We start from the raw sequence: 16,104 nt of genomic DNA, 5'->3' as shown, positions 1-16,104 counted from the left end.
CAATATGTACATACAAAATCCTGCATGGGAATGTTTTCAGTATCACCAAAAGCTGGAAACATTCCAAATGTCCTTAAATTGGTGAGTGAATGAACAAATTGGTTCATCCACACAATGGAATACTACCTAACAATAAAAAAGAACTTAGTACTAACACATGCAATAACATGGATGAATCTTAAATGAAGTAAAAAGAGCCAAAGGCAAAATGCTACATACTGTATGATTTAATTTATATGACATTTGTAAGACAATAAAACTACAGGGACAGAAATGAGATGAATAGTTGCGAGGGGTGATTCTAAGGGACACAATTTTGGGGAAATGATGGATATTTTTTTATAATTTGACTAGGGGCCCGGTGCACGAAATTCGTGCACTGGGCGTGTGTGTGTGTGTGTGTGTGTGTGGGGGAGTGTCCCTCAGCCCAGCCTGCCCCCTCTCACATACTGGGAGCCCTCAGGCGTTGATCCCCATCACCCTCCGATCGCCTGATTGGCCCCTTGCCCAGGCCTGATGCCTCCGCCAGAGGTGTCAGGCTTGGACAGGGGACCCCCATGTCCCCCCGATCACTGGCTCTGACCCCCGCCCAGGCCTGAGGCCTCTGGCCCAGGAATCATGCCTGGGCAGGGGACCCCCATCTCCCTCTGATCGCTTGCTCCAGCCCCTGCCCAAGCCTGACGCCTCTGACCCAGGCTTCAGGCCTGGGCAAGGAGACCATCATATCCCCCCAATCCCCGGCTCAGTCCCCCGCCCAGGCCTGATGCCTCGGCCAGAGGAGTTGACCCTCATCACCCTCCGATCACCAATCACCGGATCGGCCCCTTGACCAGGCCTGAGGCCTCCGGCAGAGGTGTCAGGCCTGGGCAGGGGACCCCCAGCTCCCCGCGTTGCAGGCTCCACCCCTGCCCAGGCCTAATGCCTCTGGCCTAGGCGTCCGGCCCGGGCAGCGGGGACCCGCAGTGGCAGCGGCCCCGCGATCGTGGGCTCCGCTTTAGGCCCAGGCAAGGGACACCTAGCTCCCGGGACTGCCAGCTTCAACCGTGCCCAGCTTCCATCGCTGGCTCCACCCCTACTTCCTGCTATCACTGGCCAGGGCGGCAAAGGCACCTGATTCTCCGATCATGGCTGGGGGGCAGGGCAAAGGCGGCCCCAGGGCCGCCTTTGCCCTGCCCCCCAGCTCTTAGCTCCCCCCTGGGTTTCTGATCACTGTCAGTGGCAGGGGGCTTCTTCCTGCTTTCCCTTTCGCCTCCCTGCATTGTGCCTACATAGGCAAATTAACCGCCATCTTGTTGGCAGTTAACTGCCAATCTTAGTTGGCAGTTAACTGCCAATCTTAGTTGGCAGTTAATTTGCATATAGCCCTGATTAGCCAATGAAAAGGGTAGCTCGTACGCCAATTACCATTTTTCTCTTTTATTAGATAGGATTGTGGTAGTTACACATCTGTAAAATTCATAGCAGTACACTAAAAATGGACAAATTTTGCTGTATGTAAATTATACTTTAAAAACCAGACCTAGATTAATTGTAAATGAATGAAAGTACACATTTTAAAAAACATGTGTGAAATATGAAAGTAAAGCATGTATTGTACTGAAATAATGAGCTTTAAATCCAACAAGGAAGACAAAGAAATGTGAGCAGGGAATACCTAAATGTTGAGCCAGGATTCAGAATACTGGACCTTCAAATGCTTGCTCTCATCTTTTCCCTGAGTTGTGCAAAAGACTGTCTTCTCTAGTGCCCTACCTAATCCTTTTCTAAGAGAAGCAGCTTTTATATTGAAAACATTTTCTAATCCAGGCCTTTGGCATGATAAAGAATTTAGTGCTTTTGAAGGTGATATAAGATCTTCTTGAGTCACTTTTTCTTCCAAATGTCAAGATGTTCAGGCAAGGGAGTATATACAAAGAATAAAAAAGATGGGATTCACGTTGCTGGAGACAGCATGCCTTGAATAGGATGCAGAACTAAGGGGATGACCAGGGGTTCACCCAGACTCCCATGGCACTTTTTGTAGGCACAGGTGTGCAGGTCCTCAGATTCTGGACAGGTTCCAATTTGAGCAATTATGTTCCTTCTCCCTAAGAACCCCCTACTGTTTCTGGTGGATACAGAATTCTTATTCACTTCCTGTACTAAACTGATGTGGAGAGTTGCTGTGCAGCTGTTAAACAGCTGCCACATTTCTCTCCATATATAGTCTCTAAAGCACTTTTGGATGAAAGGCGCTATATAAACATATTTTATTGTCATGTATTGGCTGCCTTTCCACTTAGTAGTAGGTTTTGTGAGGTTCTAACTATCAAATCCAGATCTGTATTCCACAGCACATCAATGTTTAATTTCTTCTCCTTCCTACCCCCCAACTTCCCTTAAACAATAAGACTCTTACCACAAGAGTCCGTAGACAAAGAGTCCCTGCAGGAGCACGGGGGTCCAAAGCAGCTACAAGATCCCACACTTTAATTTTCCTAAAGACCAAAAAGGGGACAAAAATCTTAATTAAAAGCAAAATTAAGGGAGCACAGGAAGAATAGCAAAACATCATGGCAATAAATATGTATGGTGAATATAATTTATATAATAAATGCAGCTCACAGGAATATATAAAAACTTTTTTGTTTTGGAGACTTGGTTCTTATATTCATTCTTGGTCTTAACAGGGGAAAATATATGTAGTTAACCTAAAAACAAGAAACAGGTTAGCTTTAACCAAACTGATGAAGACAGTGAATGGCAAAGCTACACTATACTTTGGGGCTAAGAGAAGATCTTATACATTAGGCCTCTTAGTAACATAAGAAATCACTTAAACCTATAAACCTGTAACTCTGAAGCATCTTTGCTTTGGTCAGTTCGAAGAATGGCCCAGGTCACATGTACCAGAGGACTGGGGTCCATTTAAGAGTTCTGGAATTTATATTAAGAATACTTATATTTTGATTTAAGTAAGAAAAGTTTAGCCCTTCTAAACTTTTAATTATAGGTCATGTTTCCTCATGATAAATGACCCATAAAACCCAAGAAAGGTGGATACAGATCAAAACCTTGGGAGTGAGAAAATGTAACCTTGGACCTAGCTGGAACATGTCATCACATCCTGAACAATTTCTCAAGGGTATGAGAGTGATGGTTGACTCAAAGCAGAAGTAGTAGGTCTGCTACACTTCCTGCTGCTTGAATTGTCTTAACATATCAGTATAGTCAGTTCATACACTAAGATAATGTTAAGTTAGTTTCTGATATTTAAAAAGCTGCCAATATTTGAACTGTAGCTTTGTACCCCGACAAGAAGAAATGATAAAGAGGTCTTCATAAGTGAATATACTTTTATAAGAATTTACTATGTGCTTAGCATTGCTAAACATGGGATCCATCCATAAGAATGGATTCTATATTCACCGGAAATTGGACTAAATAAAATAAAAATTACTGAACTCATTGTAACTGAAATGCTAGAAGAAGCAAAGACAAGGGAACTGCACTTTTGGAAACATTCAAAGATATCAAAGTTTAAGATCCTACCACATTAAGTAAGCCCCACAGATATTGCCCTCCAATGTTTTAGTTTTATAGTAAGTCACTGTTTTATATGTATATCCTGTTATACTGGATTTGTCCAATTCTTTGCTTTATAGGGAAAAACGGAAAAATATATAACCAAAATCCCAAATATCAGTAACAATCATGAGCAAAAAAGTGCAATTAAATAATTGGGAAGAATATTTTTGAAAGAGTAAACAAAGGAGAGGTGAATACATAAATTAGACACAAGAACTACTGTACTGGGTCCTTTCTGTGAAATCTATAATCTTTTAGACACAAGGAGAAGCTATATTTAACATCCTAAGGCAGGAAAGATTAAGATGTAGATACAAACTCACCCATCATAGGCCCCACTGACTATCCTCTTATTATCAAATCGAATACAGCGCACCAATTCCTCATGGCCTTCTAACACACGTAAACATGCACCACATTCTATGTCCCATAATCTGGAAAAGAAAACTGAGTCAAGTGAATTTTCATATATTCATTCCTAAGCTTGGAATGTTATAATAATATACTTCAATGTCTTTAAAAAAGTCCCCAAAATAAATCAATACCCATGCAAAAATGTACTGCTTTCGATGTAATTTATTTTCTTTCTGCCATCTAACTCAGGTAGAAAAATATATAATTTAAGTTCAAACATAGTATATATTTTCAATGCTTTATATAATTTTGTAACCAGGGTCTTCAAGGCATAAAAAGGATGACTTCAATGGACACAGTTGCCTGTGAAGGAAATGGCCAAGCCAAGAAAGACAATGCTTCCTGAAATCAGCAATAAGAACGAGATGAAGAATGTCAGTGACATCCTGACCTCACCTCTTTCCTGAGGACACTCTCTGCTTTCACCCATTGCAGGATAGTCTTTCTCATTTAATGGAAACACAAAAGAAGTTCTCAACTTTTATATGCTAATATACAAAAACTGTATGCTTTCAGACCAAACCAGATGATTTCTAGGAATGATAATTTCATCCTCTTAGTACTTTGAAGGAATTGAGAGGATTGATAAATCATCCAAATACAATTTAAAGATGAATTTGTTCATCTTTGTGACGGGAAAATACCAAAAGTACTTCAATTAGTGGGTTCATTATAATTTCAGACTGGTAACTCCCTAGCCAATTATGCAATACTAAGAAAATAAAATGCACACTTGCTAGTAGGGAAACAAATCTTGTTTCCTTTTTTTAGACCATGGGCAGAGAGAAATCGCCTTTAGCTATTTATTAGCCCTTTCCAACTGTAGACAGGTGAAATTTAAAGAGAAGGGCTTTCAACCTCAATCTGCGTATCTCTCTTGCCCACTTCCTCATTCAAGCAGTACCTTTTAAATAGGTCTCTCTGGTGATAAAACTATTACAGGAAGAAAATACATCAACAAAAGGATTTGCTGTGCTGTCTCTGCTTGGGGCAAACTTTTGACCTGTGAGAAGCTACAGAAAGAAAACATTTTATAATAAACATAACATAGTTGAAGATTTGCTTGAACTGTGCACAAACAATGAATGGTAGGATAATAATGATCCCTTCTAGACAAGGCACCCGCTGCTCACCTGATAGTGTTGTCAGATGAACCACTAACGACCAGTCTGTCTCTGTACTGCAAACAGGCAATGCCACGTTTGTGTCCATTTAAGGTCCTCACAAATTCACAAGTACTAGTGTTCCATACCTGAAACAGAATATGGCATCTGGCAGTTGATTTGGTGCTCTCACTAGTAATATCTACGGCAAGTGGAGTCCTGGAGAGGGAAGGACTAAACCAAGTTATCAAGCCAAACCAAATCAATGACAAGTTTGATTCATGGCAATATAGGGCTAATTTGTAGCTCGTTGCTATCACATAGGATTTCTCAAATTGATTTACTCTATGGTGTTAGTCTGGTCTCAGGGACAAATTTTCTTGAACCTAAATTTACTCCTGCCCTTCTTACACTCACCATTACTTATAGTAATAAAATACCTAACCAAAATTGTCACATAACTTCTCATTTATTACCATTACTTAAATATTTAATTAGTCTACAGTGATGTTTTAATATGAAATAGCTCTTGATCAGATTTTCACATGAAATCCCCTACTTTTAAGTTGGAAACTTACCTTTATAGTCCTATCTCCAGATGCAGAAACAATGTACTTGTCATCAAAGTCTACAACATTGACGGCAGCTCGGTGTCCGACTAGCACCCTCCGGAGGGTGATGTCAGTTGGGGAGGCCATATCCCATACAGCAATGGAACGGTCTTTGGAGCAGGTCACCATCATGCCATTATTGAAACGCAAGTGCAGAACTGCTTCACAATGATGAATCAACGTGTTTAGCATTTCACCTGTATTTACATCCCACACCCTGGAACAAACAACATTAAGAAGGCTATCTGAGATTTTGAAGGTACTGATGCTACAATGTACTACCAATATTTGACCACTGTGCTCCCCCCCCCCCCCCCCCCGGCCACTTTCATACTAGTACAATACCCTACTGCATTTTTGAAGTTGAACAGAGGTAAAGAATACTGACGGATCACAGGGAAGTGGTAGATAGAGGGCTGGAATGGGAGAGTGGGAAAAGCAAGAAGATAGGATGCTGCCAATGTGAAATGCTTAAAGACACACTACTTCAAATGTGGGTATGTGTAGGGAGTAGGAATGAGGTAGCAGCCACCATCACCTACTAATTGGGCCCAGATCTCAAGATTATTATAAAACTTCAGAAATTCAATCTGATACCATTAATAAGATACATTTAAAACTGGGGATCTGATTAATAACAGCAGCATTAGTGTCCTATGGATAGCCCTCAGGAACTAGAACTGGTATAGGCCAAGAAGCTTCCATAACAGACTGATTTAATGCTATAGATTTGATCTTGATGTCTTTGAATCTTAGATTTCACCACACAGGTCAAGGCCCAAGATTACTTAGACCCTAAGTCTAAGGCTCCACTTCTGAGCTCTGAATGGGGATTGGGATCAAGAAGGGCCATCAACTGTAAACATGGACTTCACAGTAGAGAATAGGATCTTTAGATAGCTTGAGAATTTTATGTGATGAGATATAGTATTTGATTTTAATACTCTTATTTTTGTATATTTACTTTGGTTTTTATAACACAAGTTATTCCTTTTTCCAGATTAACCCCCTTTTTCAGAAAATCATTTTTTCCCTTATCCTATAAATGATGTTAGTCAGCCTCTACGTTTCAGCTTCCTTGAGGCATTCCACATGAACCAATAAATGTTAAATGTCGATAACTAAGAACTGAGTTTGCTATGCCTTTAAGTCAAAAGACAAGAACAGCCTTTTCTATTCACCGAGGATAACTGAGAATGGTAAACATTTAACTTCAGAGAATCTAACAATGCAGTTAACTGCTCCCCCCCCCCCCCCATTTTTAAAAAAGTTACTTCTGATGCATTATGTTTGCTAAATCCTTTAGCTTAAGGCAAAATTTCTAACAGAGGTTTCCAGCAGTGCTTCTGGTACCCAGAACTCAAGCTACACTGGACTCCAGCAGCATAATGACTGTGTCATCAAATTACTAATGCCTCTGGAAATTGAAGGCCCCTCCCTGAGTGAAGCTTGCAATTAAAAACTGCAGGGACAGCAGGGGAGGGGCTGGCAAAGAGAGAGCATTTCTTACCTGTACACATTTTAAAGGAGATAACACATGCCTACACTACAGTTATAAGCCCCTGAAAGGAAGGTTTCATTTCATTCATGTCATTCCCTTGTGAGGTGGTTTCTGTAATGGATGATTCTAGCAAATTAAAACAGAAAGTGTAGTTTCTCAAATGTATAAAAATGTAAACTTACCTTAATCATTCCTAATTCAAGTTTTTAGTTCTAGATTAACACAACGGTGGGTGGAGCTGATGGTTTCTTCTTCTTTAGTTATGAAGTTTTAGAACTGTGCTCATGCAGATATACACAGAATTACTACATATGACAAAGACAGAGTGGATCTGATAATTGAGTTCAAAAAGTCGTTTGAAATTTTCTACCTGACTGTAGAATCCGATGATCCAGTTATAATCACCCTCTCGTCATACTGGAGACATAGGACAGAACCCGTGTGGCCTGTGAGAATTCTCTTGCATTCCAATGTGCTTTTATCCCAGATCTAGGAGGGCAAACAAGATCCTTTTGATCACTGTGATAATGGGGTGCTGCAGAGACTTGCTGGCTCTATTATGTGTTTGATACCGCCAAAGAATCAAAGCTCAGAGTAGTGTGGAATGCATTCTTTTCTCTAGGTATAGCTAAGCACCTACATATATGTGGCTTCAGTACTAATGCAGACTTTATCCTTTTCATTAAGGAACAGGGGTAGCCTATAATTATGTGAGGGCTAAGAGTAATAGCTCATTCAGTGAACTTCAAGAAGAGAATTTCACAATCCATTTATATGCCCTTCTTGGGGGAAGCAGGTATCTGTCCTTTAAGGAACTGATTTTGGCTTTGGGACTAGAAACAACCTTAAATGCTCACTTACTTCCTGGAAATAATACCTAGAATTTATGCTTTGGATTGTTTTATGAATGTGGTCACCCTAGCTTCTTCAGCTACTTTCCCACACCTGAAGAAATCTCACCTTGATAGTGTTGTCTCGAAGGCCGCTTACTATCTTCTGATCATCATACTGCAGACAGTAAACTCCTTTGCTGGTTTCACTTCGGCAGTGGATTCTCTGTAAACTATGTCTACCACATCTCCAATTAGATTCTATTGTCTGAGAAGAAGGAATGGTAAAGAGGCAGTAATTAGGAAGGGAACAGAACTAAACACTTACCTAACTTTCATGCAACCAATGACAAATGCTCAATGCTTCACTCTATTGGCTATTTAAAACTTAAGGCAAACTAAAAATAAGTTTTCTCTCTCTGTCTTTCCCCCTCTCTTCCACTTTCTCAATGGAAAAATATCCTCGGATGAGGATTAACAAACAAACAAACAAAAGCCACTATTTAAAATTATAAAACATTTTTCATTTGTAAAGAAATTAAAGATTATTTTCTAGAACTCTTCATATAATTCATTCAATTAAATAATAAACCTGGTGGAAAGAGACTGCTCACTGAGAGAAGACAATCTATGAACCACATGAAGTTATGTGCTCAGAGGGCTTCCTACATGGTGGTCATTTCTACCAGTGAATCTCCACGGAGGCTCAATTGAGAAGATATCTGAATATCAGGTTAAGAGTGCAGTCTCACTGATATTATATAAAGACATCATAATCTCTCTCTCTTATCTATCTATCTATCTATCTATCTATCTATCTATCTATCCATCCATCCATCTATCTATCAATAAATAACTTTTAAACACAAATCTTTGCCTGGCAATTTACTATATTTTACCTACTCTATTCTCTTACAAAGAAATTGATTTTTAACTCACATCAATAAACCTTAATGGGTTTGCTGTAACAATGCTGTTACTGAAGAATGTTGATGATTCTCTAGTATTTGGCAAATACCTAAATATACATAGATTCTTACCTCAATGTCTTGTATAATTTTAGGATAAAGTGCTCTATAAAAAGAGTTGGGAGGAGCATTCCCATCAGGAGGTTTGTTTTTGAATAAATACTGTCCCCTAAAAAAACACAAATATTTCATAATAAAAATCACAATATTCTGCATTCACAAGGAGCTTCATATTTCTTCAAAGTGTTTTGACAATTATCATTCCATATAGTCTCCATAACTAGCCTGAAGAGGAGTGAAGTTAAGTCTCGTTTCAGGAGTCCCACATTAAGGAGTAACTTTCTGGGCTCTAAGGAACTGGGCCAATATCGATTTGCTTTTGGGTAAAACATGATGATTTCCAGTGTAGAACATCGAGTATCAGGCCTTCTGGAATATTATAATGTCAATACTTAAATGAAATACATATAACCAGAATCCAACTATTGGTCTATTAGACCTCTGGATAGACAGATTTATTGGCCTTATCTTTTGAAAATTTTATTCATGACGATATCTATGTACTACCTTTGAACTGCTAGGCACATGTCCCACAGCTTCACTGAGTAAAGCTGGGCTAGTCAGTGGAGCCTCGCATCATGGGCAGTAGGAACGCCTCTGTCATAGAGAACACTTCTTTTGTCTTCATTTATGGGGTTAAGGTTTGTTGGCAACTCAGGCACCCTGGTGATCAGTGTAGCTATGCTTGAAAGGAGCAATTCAGTTCATTTGCACAGAAAACAAAGGGATCACAGGAGTGTTCAGAGCAGGTATGGAAGAAGATGAAAAGAAATGCCTATAAGCACTGTGCTGTCAAGTCTAAAGCATGAAATTGACTTTCACAGGTGTGTTCCTGGCTATGTACATACTACACGCATTTTACTGCCTTTCCTTGATTCCAGTGAGCAACATTTGTTAGCATCTCCTTCCTTATGACAGCACATCTTTGGAATGCTCATATCCCAAGCTAGATCTTTGCTACAAAAAAAAATCAGTAAATGGCAATCACTTCCTGCTGGGTAAAAAATTTAATTCCTTATCCTGAAGTTAAGAACCCACCAAACACGGTGTGGAAGCTAGTAAACCCCACTATGGGTGTACTAACTGCTGTTCTCACTGGCACTGTGCCTTGCGAAGTGGAGATAGGCAGAAATGCCTCTGAGTGTAATCCTGGCACTAGAGAAATCATGTGTTCTCTGGGCCAGTCATCTACTCCTCCCTCTATAGCTCCATTACAATATAATTAATTGTTCAATGTCTCTAGGAGCGCTTCTCTCCTGCCCTCTTCCTATTATACACCTTGAAAATTAGTTGAGAAAATTTCCTATCAGAAAGGTAGCCGCTGGCTCTGACTTCTGTGTTAATACGGAAAGGGAAATCTGCAGTGGAGATACTAAAAAGTAGTTTTTAAAAAGGGACAAATAGGAACAAGCAATAGGATACACCAACATAAAGAAAAGGGCAAACAAGATACACTGAAATAATTCTGGCTTTAAAAAGTTAAAACTCTTCTCTAAACAATCTTATTCTAGCAACACACTGCAGACAACAATAGATTCTGAATGAAGAAATTCTAAATCTGGTTAATAATTATAATTTAATAATTTCAACTGCAACATCCTTTAATGAGGTAGGAGTCACTACATTAATTTTATAGATAAAGAAATCAAACATCAGGGAGCTTAAGAAACTTGACCAAGGTCACATAGCTAGTGAGTAGAGCTGAGGTTTGAATCTAAATCTGACTTCAGATCCCATACTCTGAAATACTTTATTGTCTCTCAATGTCCACCATTCTTCAGAGATTCCTGTCCTCTTTTTAATCTCTGCAATTATACACAGGCATCCCAAGATTTCTTCATGATGAATGAAACTATTTCTACATCCTAAGGAAAGAGAAATTATATAAACCTGTGATTATTTTCTACTGCACCATAGTTACCACGGCTTGCTAAAGTATCTGAATTTCTTCAAATCAGAGGTGCTACAAAAAAGGGTGGCTAGGTATTTAAAACTGGTTTCTCAGTCTATAAGTCAAAATCTTTTAGATGGAAGCTCTTTGACAACAGGGGACATTTCTATATGAAATGCCTAGTACCTCTGAGAGTGTGAGTACATTCTAAATGCTAAATATTAAATTCAGAATGTTTTCATAAAATGTGACCTGCTAATTAAGAAAATAGACTTTCCCCAAGTTGTCTTTTATCATACTTTTAAGAGTTACCATTACTGAGCAGAGAGAGCACATTCAGTATTATTCAAGAGAGAAGATGGAGTTCACATAGGGTCATACTATCAAATTCATTTAGATATAAATTACAACAGCAAAGTAGAAGTTAAACCCAAAGCTTTATTAGAAAACTGTATTTACTTATTTATTTTTGGTTGGACGAAATGGGCAAAACTATCAATGACAGCATTTGGGGGACTTGATTGACATAGTAGGCTTGGTGAGATAACTTAAAAGAATAAAATGAATAACTGACCATACACTAAAACATTTTTTTAAGTGGGGGAAGAATACTAACACAGGAAGAAAGGCAACATGTAAAAATAGAAGCAGCCACAGAAAGTCAAGGTGATACTGGAAGTGGGAAAAAACTTGTAATTTCATGGGGCTACATTAAGTTAAGATGATAAATGTGGACAAAGACAAAGGAATATAATAGTCAGAACTCTGAAGGATATTCAAAAGAGCAGGCGTGGGTTCCTATGGTTGAAGAGATAGGGGAAAGAGTGATAATTACAGTTGGATCCTGGATTATTTTTCAGTTATACCTTCACAAACCCCTTTTAAAAAGCCCCAAAGCCATTTCTTCAATGATCTTATATTTTTTCCTGTATAACTAACATAACAGATCTTGCTGTTTAGTGCCAACTCTAAGCAAAATTGTGAAGACTGTGTTGATTTTTGGCATTTTTACATGCATCTGCTCAAATCTGCCCATATACTTCTTGTTCTCACTATCTTAAAAAATAAAGACTGGAAACTCCCAATGTCTGATAAAGGTTCACTATCCTTTATAGTCCAAATGGGACCAAAGTGTATTTTAACAGGGAACAAAACCTTTATGGCTATGGGGATGAATCTCTATAACGGAAATTTCAGGTCAGGAGTGATTTGGAGGAGAGTTTCTTTTCATTCCCTCCTCCCCCTTGAGGGGCAGAGAAATAGTCCTTGCTGCCCTACAATGTTCCCATGTAAGCAACTGCCTGCTCTATTTCTAAGGTTGGTCTTGGCATGCTTAACAAAATGATGGACTTTGAATACCATACAGCTACATACTATTTTGTTTTTTATACTATAAAGAATTTATTTCCAAAGTATGGAATAAGTTATGAGATAAGGTTTCTATTTTTCTATATAGTGAAATAAATGAGGATAGAAAAAATATTTGGGGAAGGAGAAATAACAGTATGCTTTCATTTATGCAATTTTCACATAGCCAAACAATTGCCTGGTATTTTCTCCCCTTAACTGAATTTGAGAGAAATATTAAAGTCTTCCTAATAGCCAGAATGACAGAACTCTCTTGCAGTACTTGGTATAAAATTTACAGGGCATTCTGTTTATTATATACCAATTAATTTCAAAGATAAAAGGGAGCCAACTATATCATAATGAAAATTGCTAAGAAAAGCTGAACCTCCATTTTTAATTGTTTTGTATCTCTTTATGATCCAAGGTAAAAAACTGATAAAATTCATTGCTCAGAATAATACCAAGCACACATATGCCTGCTGATGCATATCTATCAAGAAATATTTAATGTCACTTTTATTTTATAGAAATATTCACAGCTGACTTTCTTATAGTGACATTCTAGAGGTATCCTCTGAGAGCAAATTATATATAGAAGAATCTTCCAGAAGTTCTAACAAAATGGTACCATTACATTAACAAAACAACAAAACTGGTAAGTCTCAGACTGCTAACTATAAAATGCCTTAAAGAATTCAAGCTTAAGCAGTAAAATCTTGAAAAAATATGTCTTATGAAAAAAACCATTATTTATACCAAATTCCATTTTTCACTTTTCTGATGGCTATAGCTCTTATTTTAGTTGGGCATAAAAATAATTTTGATTACAAAGGCAATAAAACACCCCAGGCAGGGGCTAAAGGCAAGAAATCTTCTAAAGGAGAAAATAATTATTTGTTCTGGATTGTTTTAGGGGAAAGGTGGATCTGATGGCTTCTACGTGATTCAAAGTCATCTGCTTGCCTTATAAATTGCCCCTCAGCCCTTTTTCAGAATACTGTTTCTGCCCAGAGAACAGAATGCTTTAAAAAGGAAGGCTAGTCACGTTTTTTGTTATTTTCTGCAAAGCAGCATTAACACATTATAATGTCATTTATGTGTGATTGGTCAGAAGAAAAACTGCCTAGTACATGTACAACTATTCTACATTTTTTGCTATAAACCAGCAAAATCACTGTATTAAATGAGAATGGTCTCACTGGTTCCCGACAACATTCCAATGAATGAGTGGCCAGGTCCTGAAGCCCTAATAGTAAAAAAGTTAAAAGGCTCACCATCCTCTTCGTTCTGCCAGGCCTCTCCACAGAGAATCAGTCCTGACCATTCTCTCGATGAGCTTTTTCCATAACATGCCATCGGATGTTACTCGGTACCATTCCTTGCACACAAGTTCAGCAGCACATAGTGATTTGGCATCCAGATATGACAGAATGTTCTCAGCAATGTGATCCAAACCCCGAGCTTTTGGTGGGGGAAGGAGGCAAAGAAGAACATAGATGGTAAATGATTTTTTACAAAAGGTCTTTGAAACAAAACAGCATTTATTCTGTTATGAAGGCACATCACTGTCCCTAGTGTGTCCAGTTTCTTTTTCAAACAGAAACTTAGGTCAAATGAGTGTCAATAATTTTTCCATAAGGTTACAGAAATGAACAGTATTTTCTATCTTCCTTTAGATAAGGAAGTTAAAGCTAACATCCAGCAAACCCCCCAAGACATTAAAAATAAAAAGGATTCCAGAAAACAATTCACATCTATCTGTATGGATTTCAGCACTAGGGGATGTTCTATGGATGGCATCTCAAACTCTGTGATTCAGACCCCCCCAAATCTCTATATTAGGTCCATTTCTCATTCTGTTTCTATTACTGCTGCAGTTCCAAAGCTGTTCAGTAAAAGAAATATTCTTTAAATGTACTGGGGAGAGGCACTAAGTCAGAATGTGCTGGGCTATAGAATTTTGGGCATGCAGAAAGAAGAGAAGAAGGAAATACAGATTGGTATAGGAACATCCCAAGAGGAAAGACAGAAAGGAATGTTTAAGTTCAAGGATGAGTTTAATTTCAGATGTTTTAAAAAACTATATTTGAGAATAGTTGCTGCTATAAAACCTAAATGACAGTACCAAAAAATGAAAATAATCCCAAACCAATAGATAACTTGGTTAGAATTTCAGAGACTATTTTGTAGGATGTACAGAGCAAAACACAGTGGAAGTAGATCTTGAGCTGAGTAAACTAGATGGGCTTCCCAATTACACTTTTCTACCACTCAAATCTATACTGAGGCCTCAGAGGAACAGATCCTATAAAATAGGATGATCTCACTAATAAACCTTTTGGCTGCTGTTCTAATTCACAAGTGAGACAAAAACATTCAAAGTTCTTTCTCTTTACATGTTACATATCGAAGTTTGCTAAAGACTTAAATAGTACCGAAGGATTCCTTCAAACTTGACTCCCTTGGGCACAAACTTAAACAGAACAGAATGCCATATTCCATCTTGTGCCTTTCCCCTGAATCATATGAAGACACACTTGGACGCCATTAGCAACAATCCAAATGTGTTTAAACATTATTGTAATTATAAAGATTGTATGGATATTATCACACTTTTCAGAAGATTTAGAAAAGAAGTGTCAAGTGGATCTTATTTGGCTAGCATCACATTCATATATATTATTTTAAATCCTCATTTGAGGATATGTTCATTGATTTTAGAGACAGGAATAGGGGAGAAGGAAGGAGAATTATTGGGAAGGAGGGAGGAAGAGGGAGACGGAGGGGGAGGGGAAGACGGAGGGGGAGGGGAGACAGAGGGAAAAGAGGAGAGGGAAGGGGAGGGGGGAGAGGAAGGAAGAGAGGGAGAGGGAGGAGGAGAGGGAGAGGGAGAGGGAGAGGGAGAAACATCAGTTGCCTCCCATACAGGCCCCAGGGACCAAACTGGTAACCTGGGTATGTGTCCTGACAGGGAATCAAACCCAAAACCTTTTGTGTACACGATGACACTCCAAGCAACTCAGTCACCAGGACAGGGCAATCACATTTCATATTTAAGCATAAGCAGATGGAAGCATCCAGCGCCTCATTCTTATTAAAGGAACATGATTATAAGCCAATTAAAATATAAAAATTAGCTCTTCATGCAAAATACAGTGATGATGCAAATCCTGCATCTTCATACTGAAACTTTCTACACCATCAGAAGTTTCCAAAATCCATTCCTGTGCTTTTAATGGCTGTCATCAAATTGCTCCTGATCTTTCACAATGTCCCTATAATAACTCTTTGGAAGTAATTTCACCTAACACTCCAAACAAACCCATTACATTAATGGATTACAGGCATTTTTTGAAGTAGTTTGGTTTACTAAATGTAGCCAGATGGTATAGGTTTATAAGTTAAAATGGCTGTAAAGCATTAGACTGATGATTTAATATCTTATAAAGTGGTCAGCAGACACACACCAGGAATCACTATTAGGTAAAGGGATACAATGGTCTAATCAACTCCTGTTCAATTCGTAGTGGTATATGCTTGAGATAGGAACATCTCTCAGTGAAGGGGGAGAGCACAGTAATGAGGAACACACAGGTTGTTCGCTCAGAAAACTGTTTGCCTGTGGCTAAAACAAAATCCAATGAGTGAAGAGGGGGCAGAAATCTATTCTATTTAACAAAAGATACAGATACAAATTCAGCTTTAAAATGATTATTTCTAATTTATAAACATGCATTTCTTTTGTTTTAAAAGGAAATTTAAAATGCAATTTTGAAAAAACAAAAAAATTTTAAAAAGTTATAATTGGC

The 16,104-nt window shown here is 38.4% G+C and overlaps 1 protein-coding gene across 13 annotated transcripts in view; it reads right to left on the bottom strand.

The window, feature by feature from the left end:
* Positions 1-16,104, bottom strand: part of BTRC (beta-transducin repeat containing E3 ubiquitin protein ligase) — a 180,457-nt gene that overhangs the window by 13,150 nt on the left and 151,203 nt on the right. For all 13 annotated transcript variants that reach the window (XM_059661148.1, XM_059661142.1, XM_059661145.1 and 10 more), the window contains 8 exons: positions 13,570-13,756; positions 9,067-9,163; positions 8,157-8,294; positions 7,567-7,685; positions 5,663-5,912; positions 5,115-5,233; positions 3,891-4,001; positions 2,399-2,477 (listed from right to left, as the gene is read on the bottom strand). In XM_059661148.1, the coding sequence (XP_059517131.1) occupies positions 2,399-2,477; positions 3,891-4,001; positions 5,115-5,233; positions 5,663-5,912; positions 7,567-7,685; positions 8,157-8,294; positions 9,067-9,163; positions 13,570-13,756 (1,100 nt within the window). The remainder of the gene's footprint in view (positions 1-2,398; positions 2,478-3,890; positions 4,002-5,114; positions 5,234-5,662; positions 5,913-7,566; positions 7,686-8,156; positions 8,295-9,066; positions 9,164-13,569; positions 13,757-16,104) is intronic.

The sequence above is a fragment of the Myotis daubentonii genome, chromosome 13 (assembly GCF_963259705.1).
Source record: "Myotis daubentonii chromosome 13, mMyoDau2.1, whole genome shotgun sequence".
NCBI classification, from domain to species: domain Eukaryota; kingdom Metazoa; phylum Chordata; class Mammalia; order Chiroptera; family Vespertilionidae; genus Myotis; species Myotis daubentonii.
The sequence above is the reverse complement of the archived record's forward strand: the minus strand, read 5'-3'. Positions and strand labels throughout refer to the sequence as shown.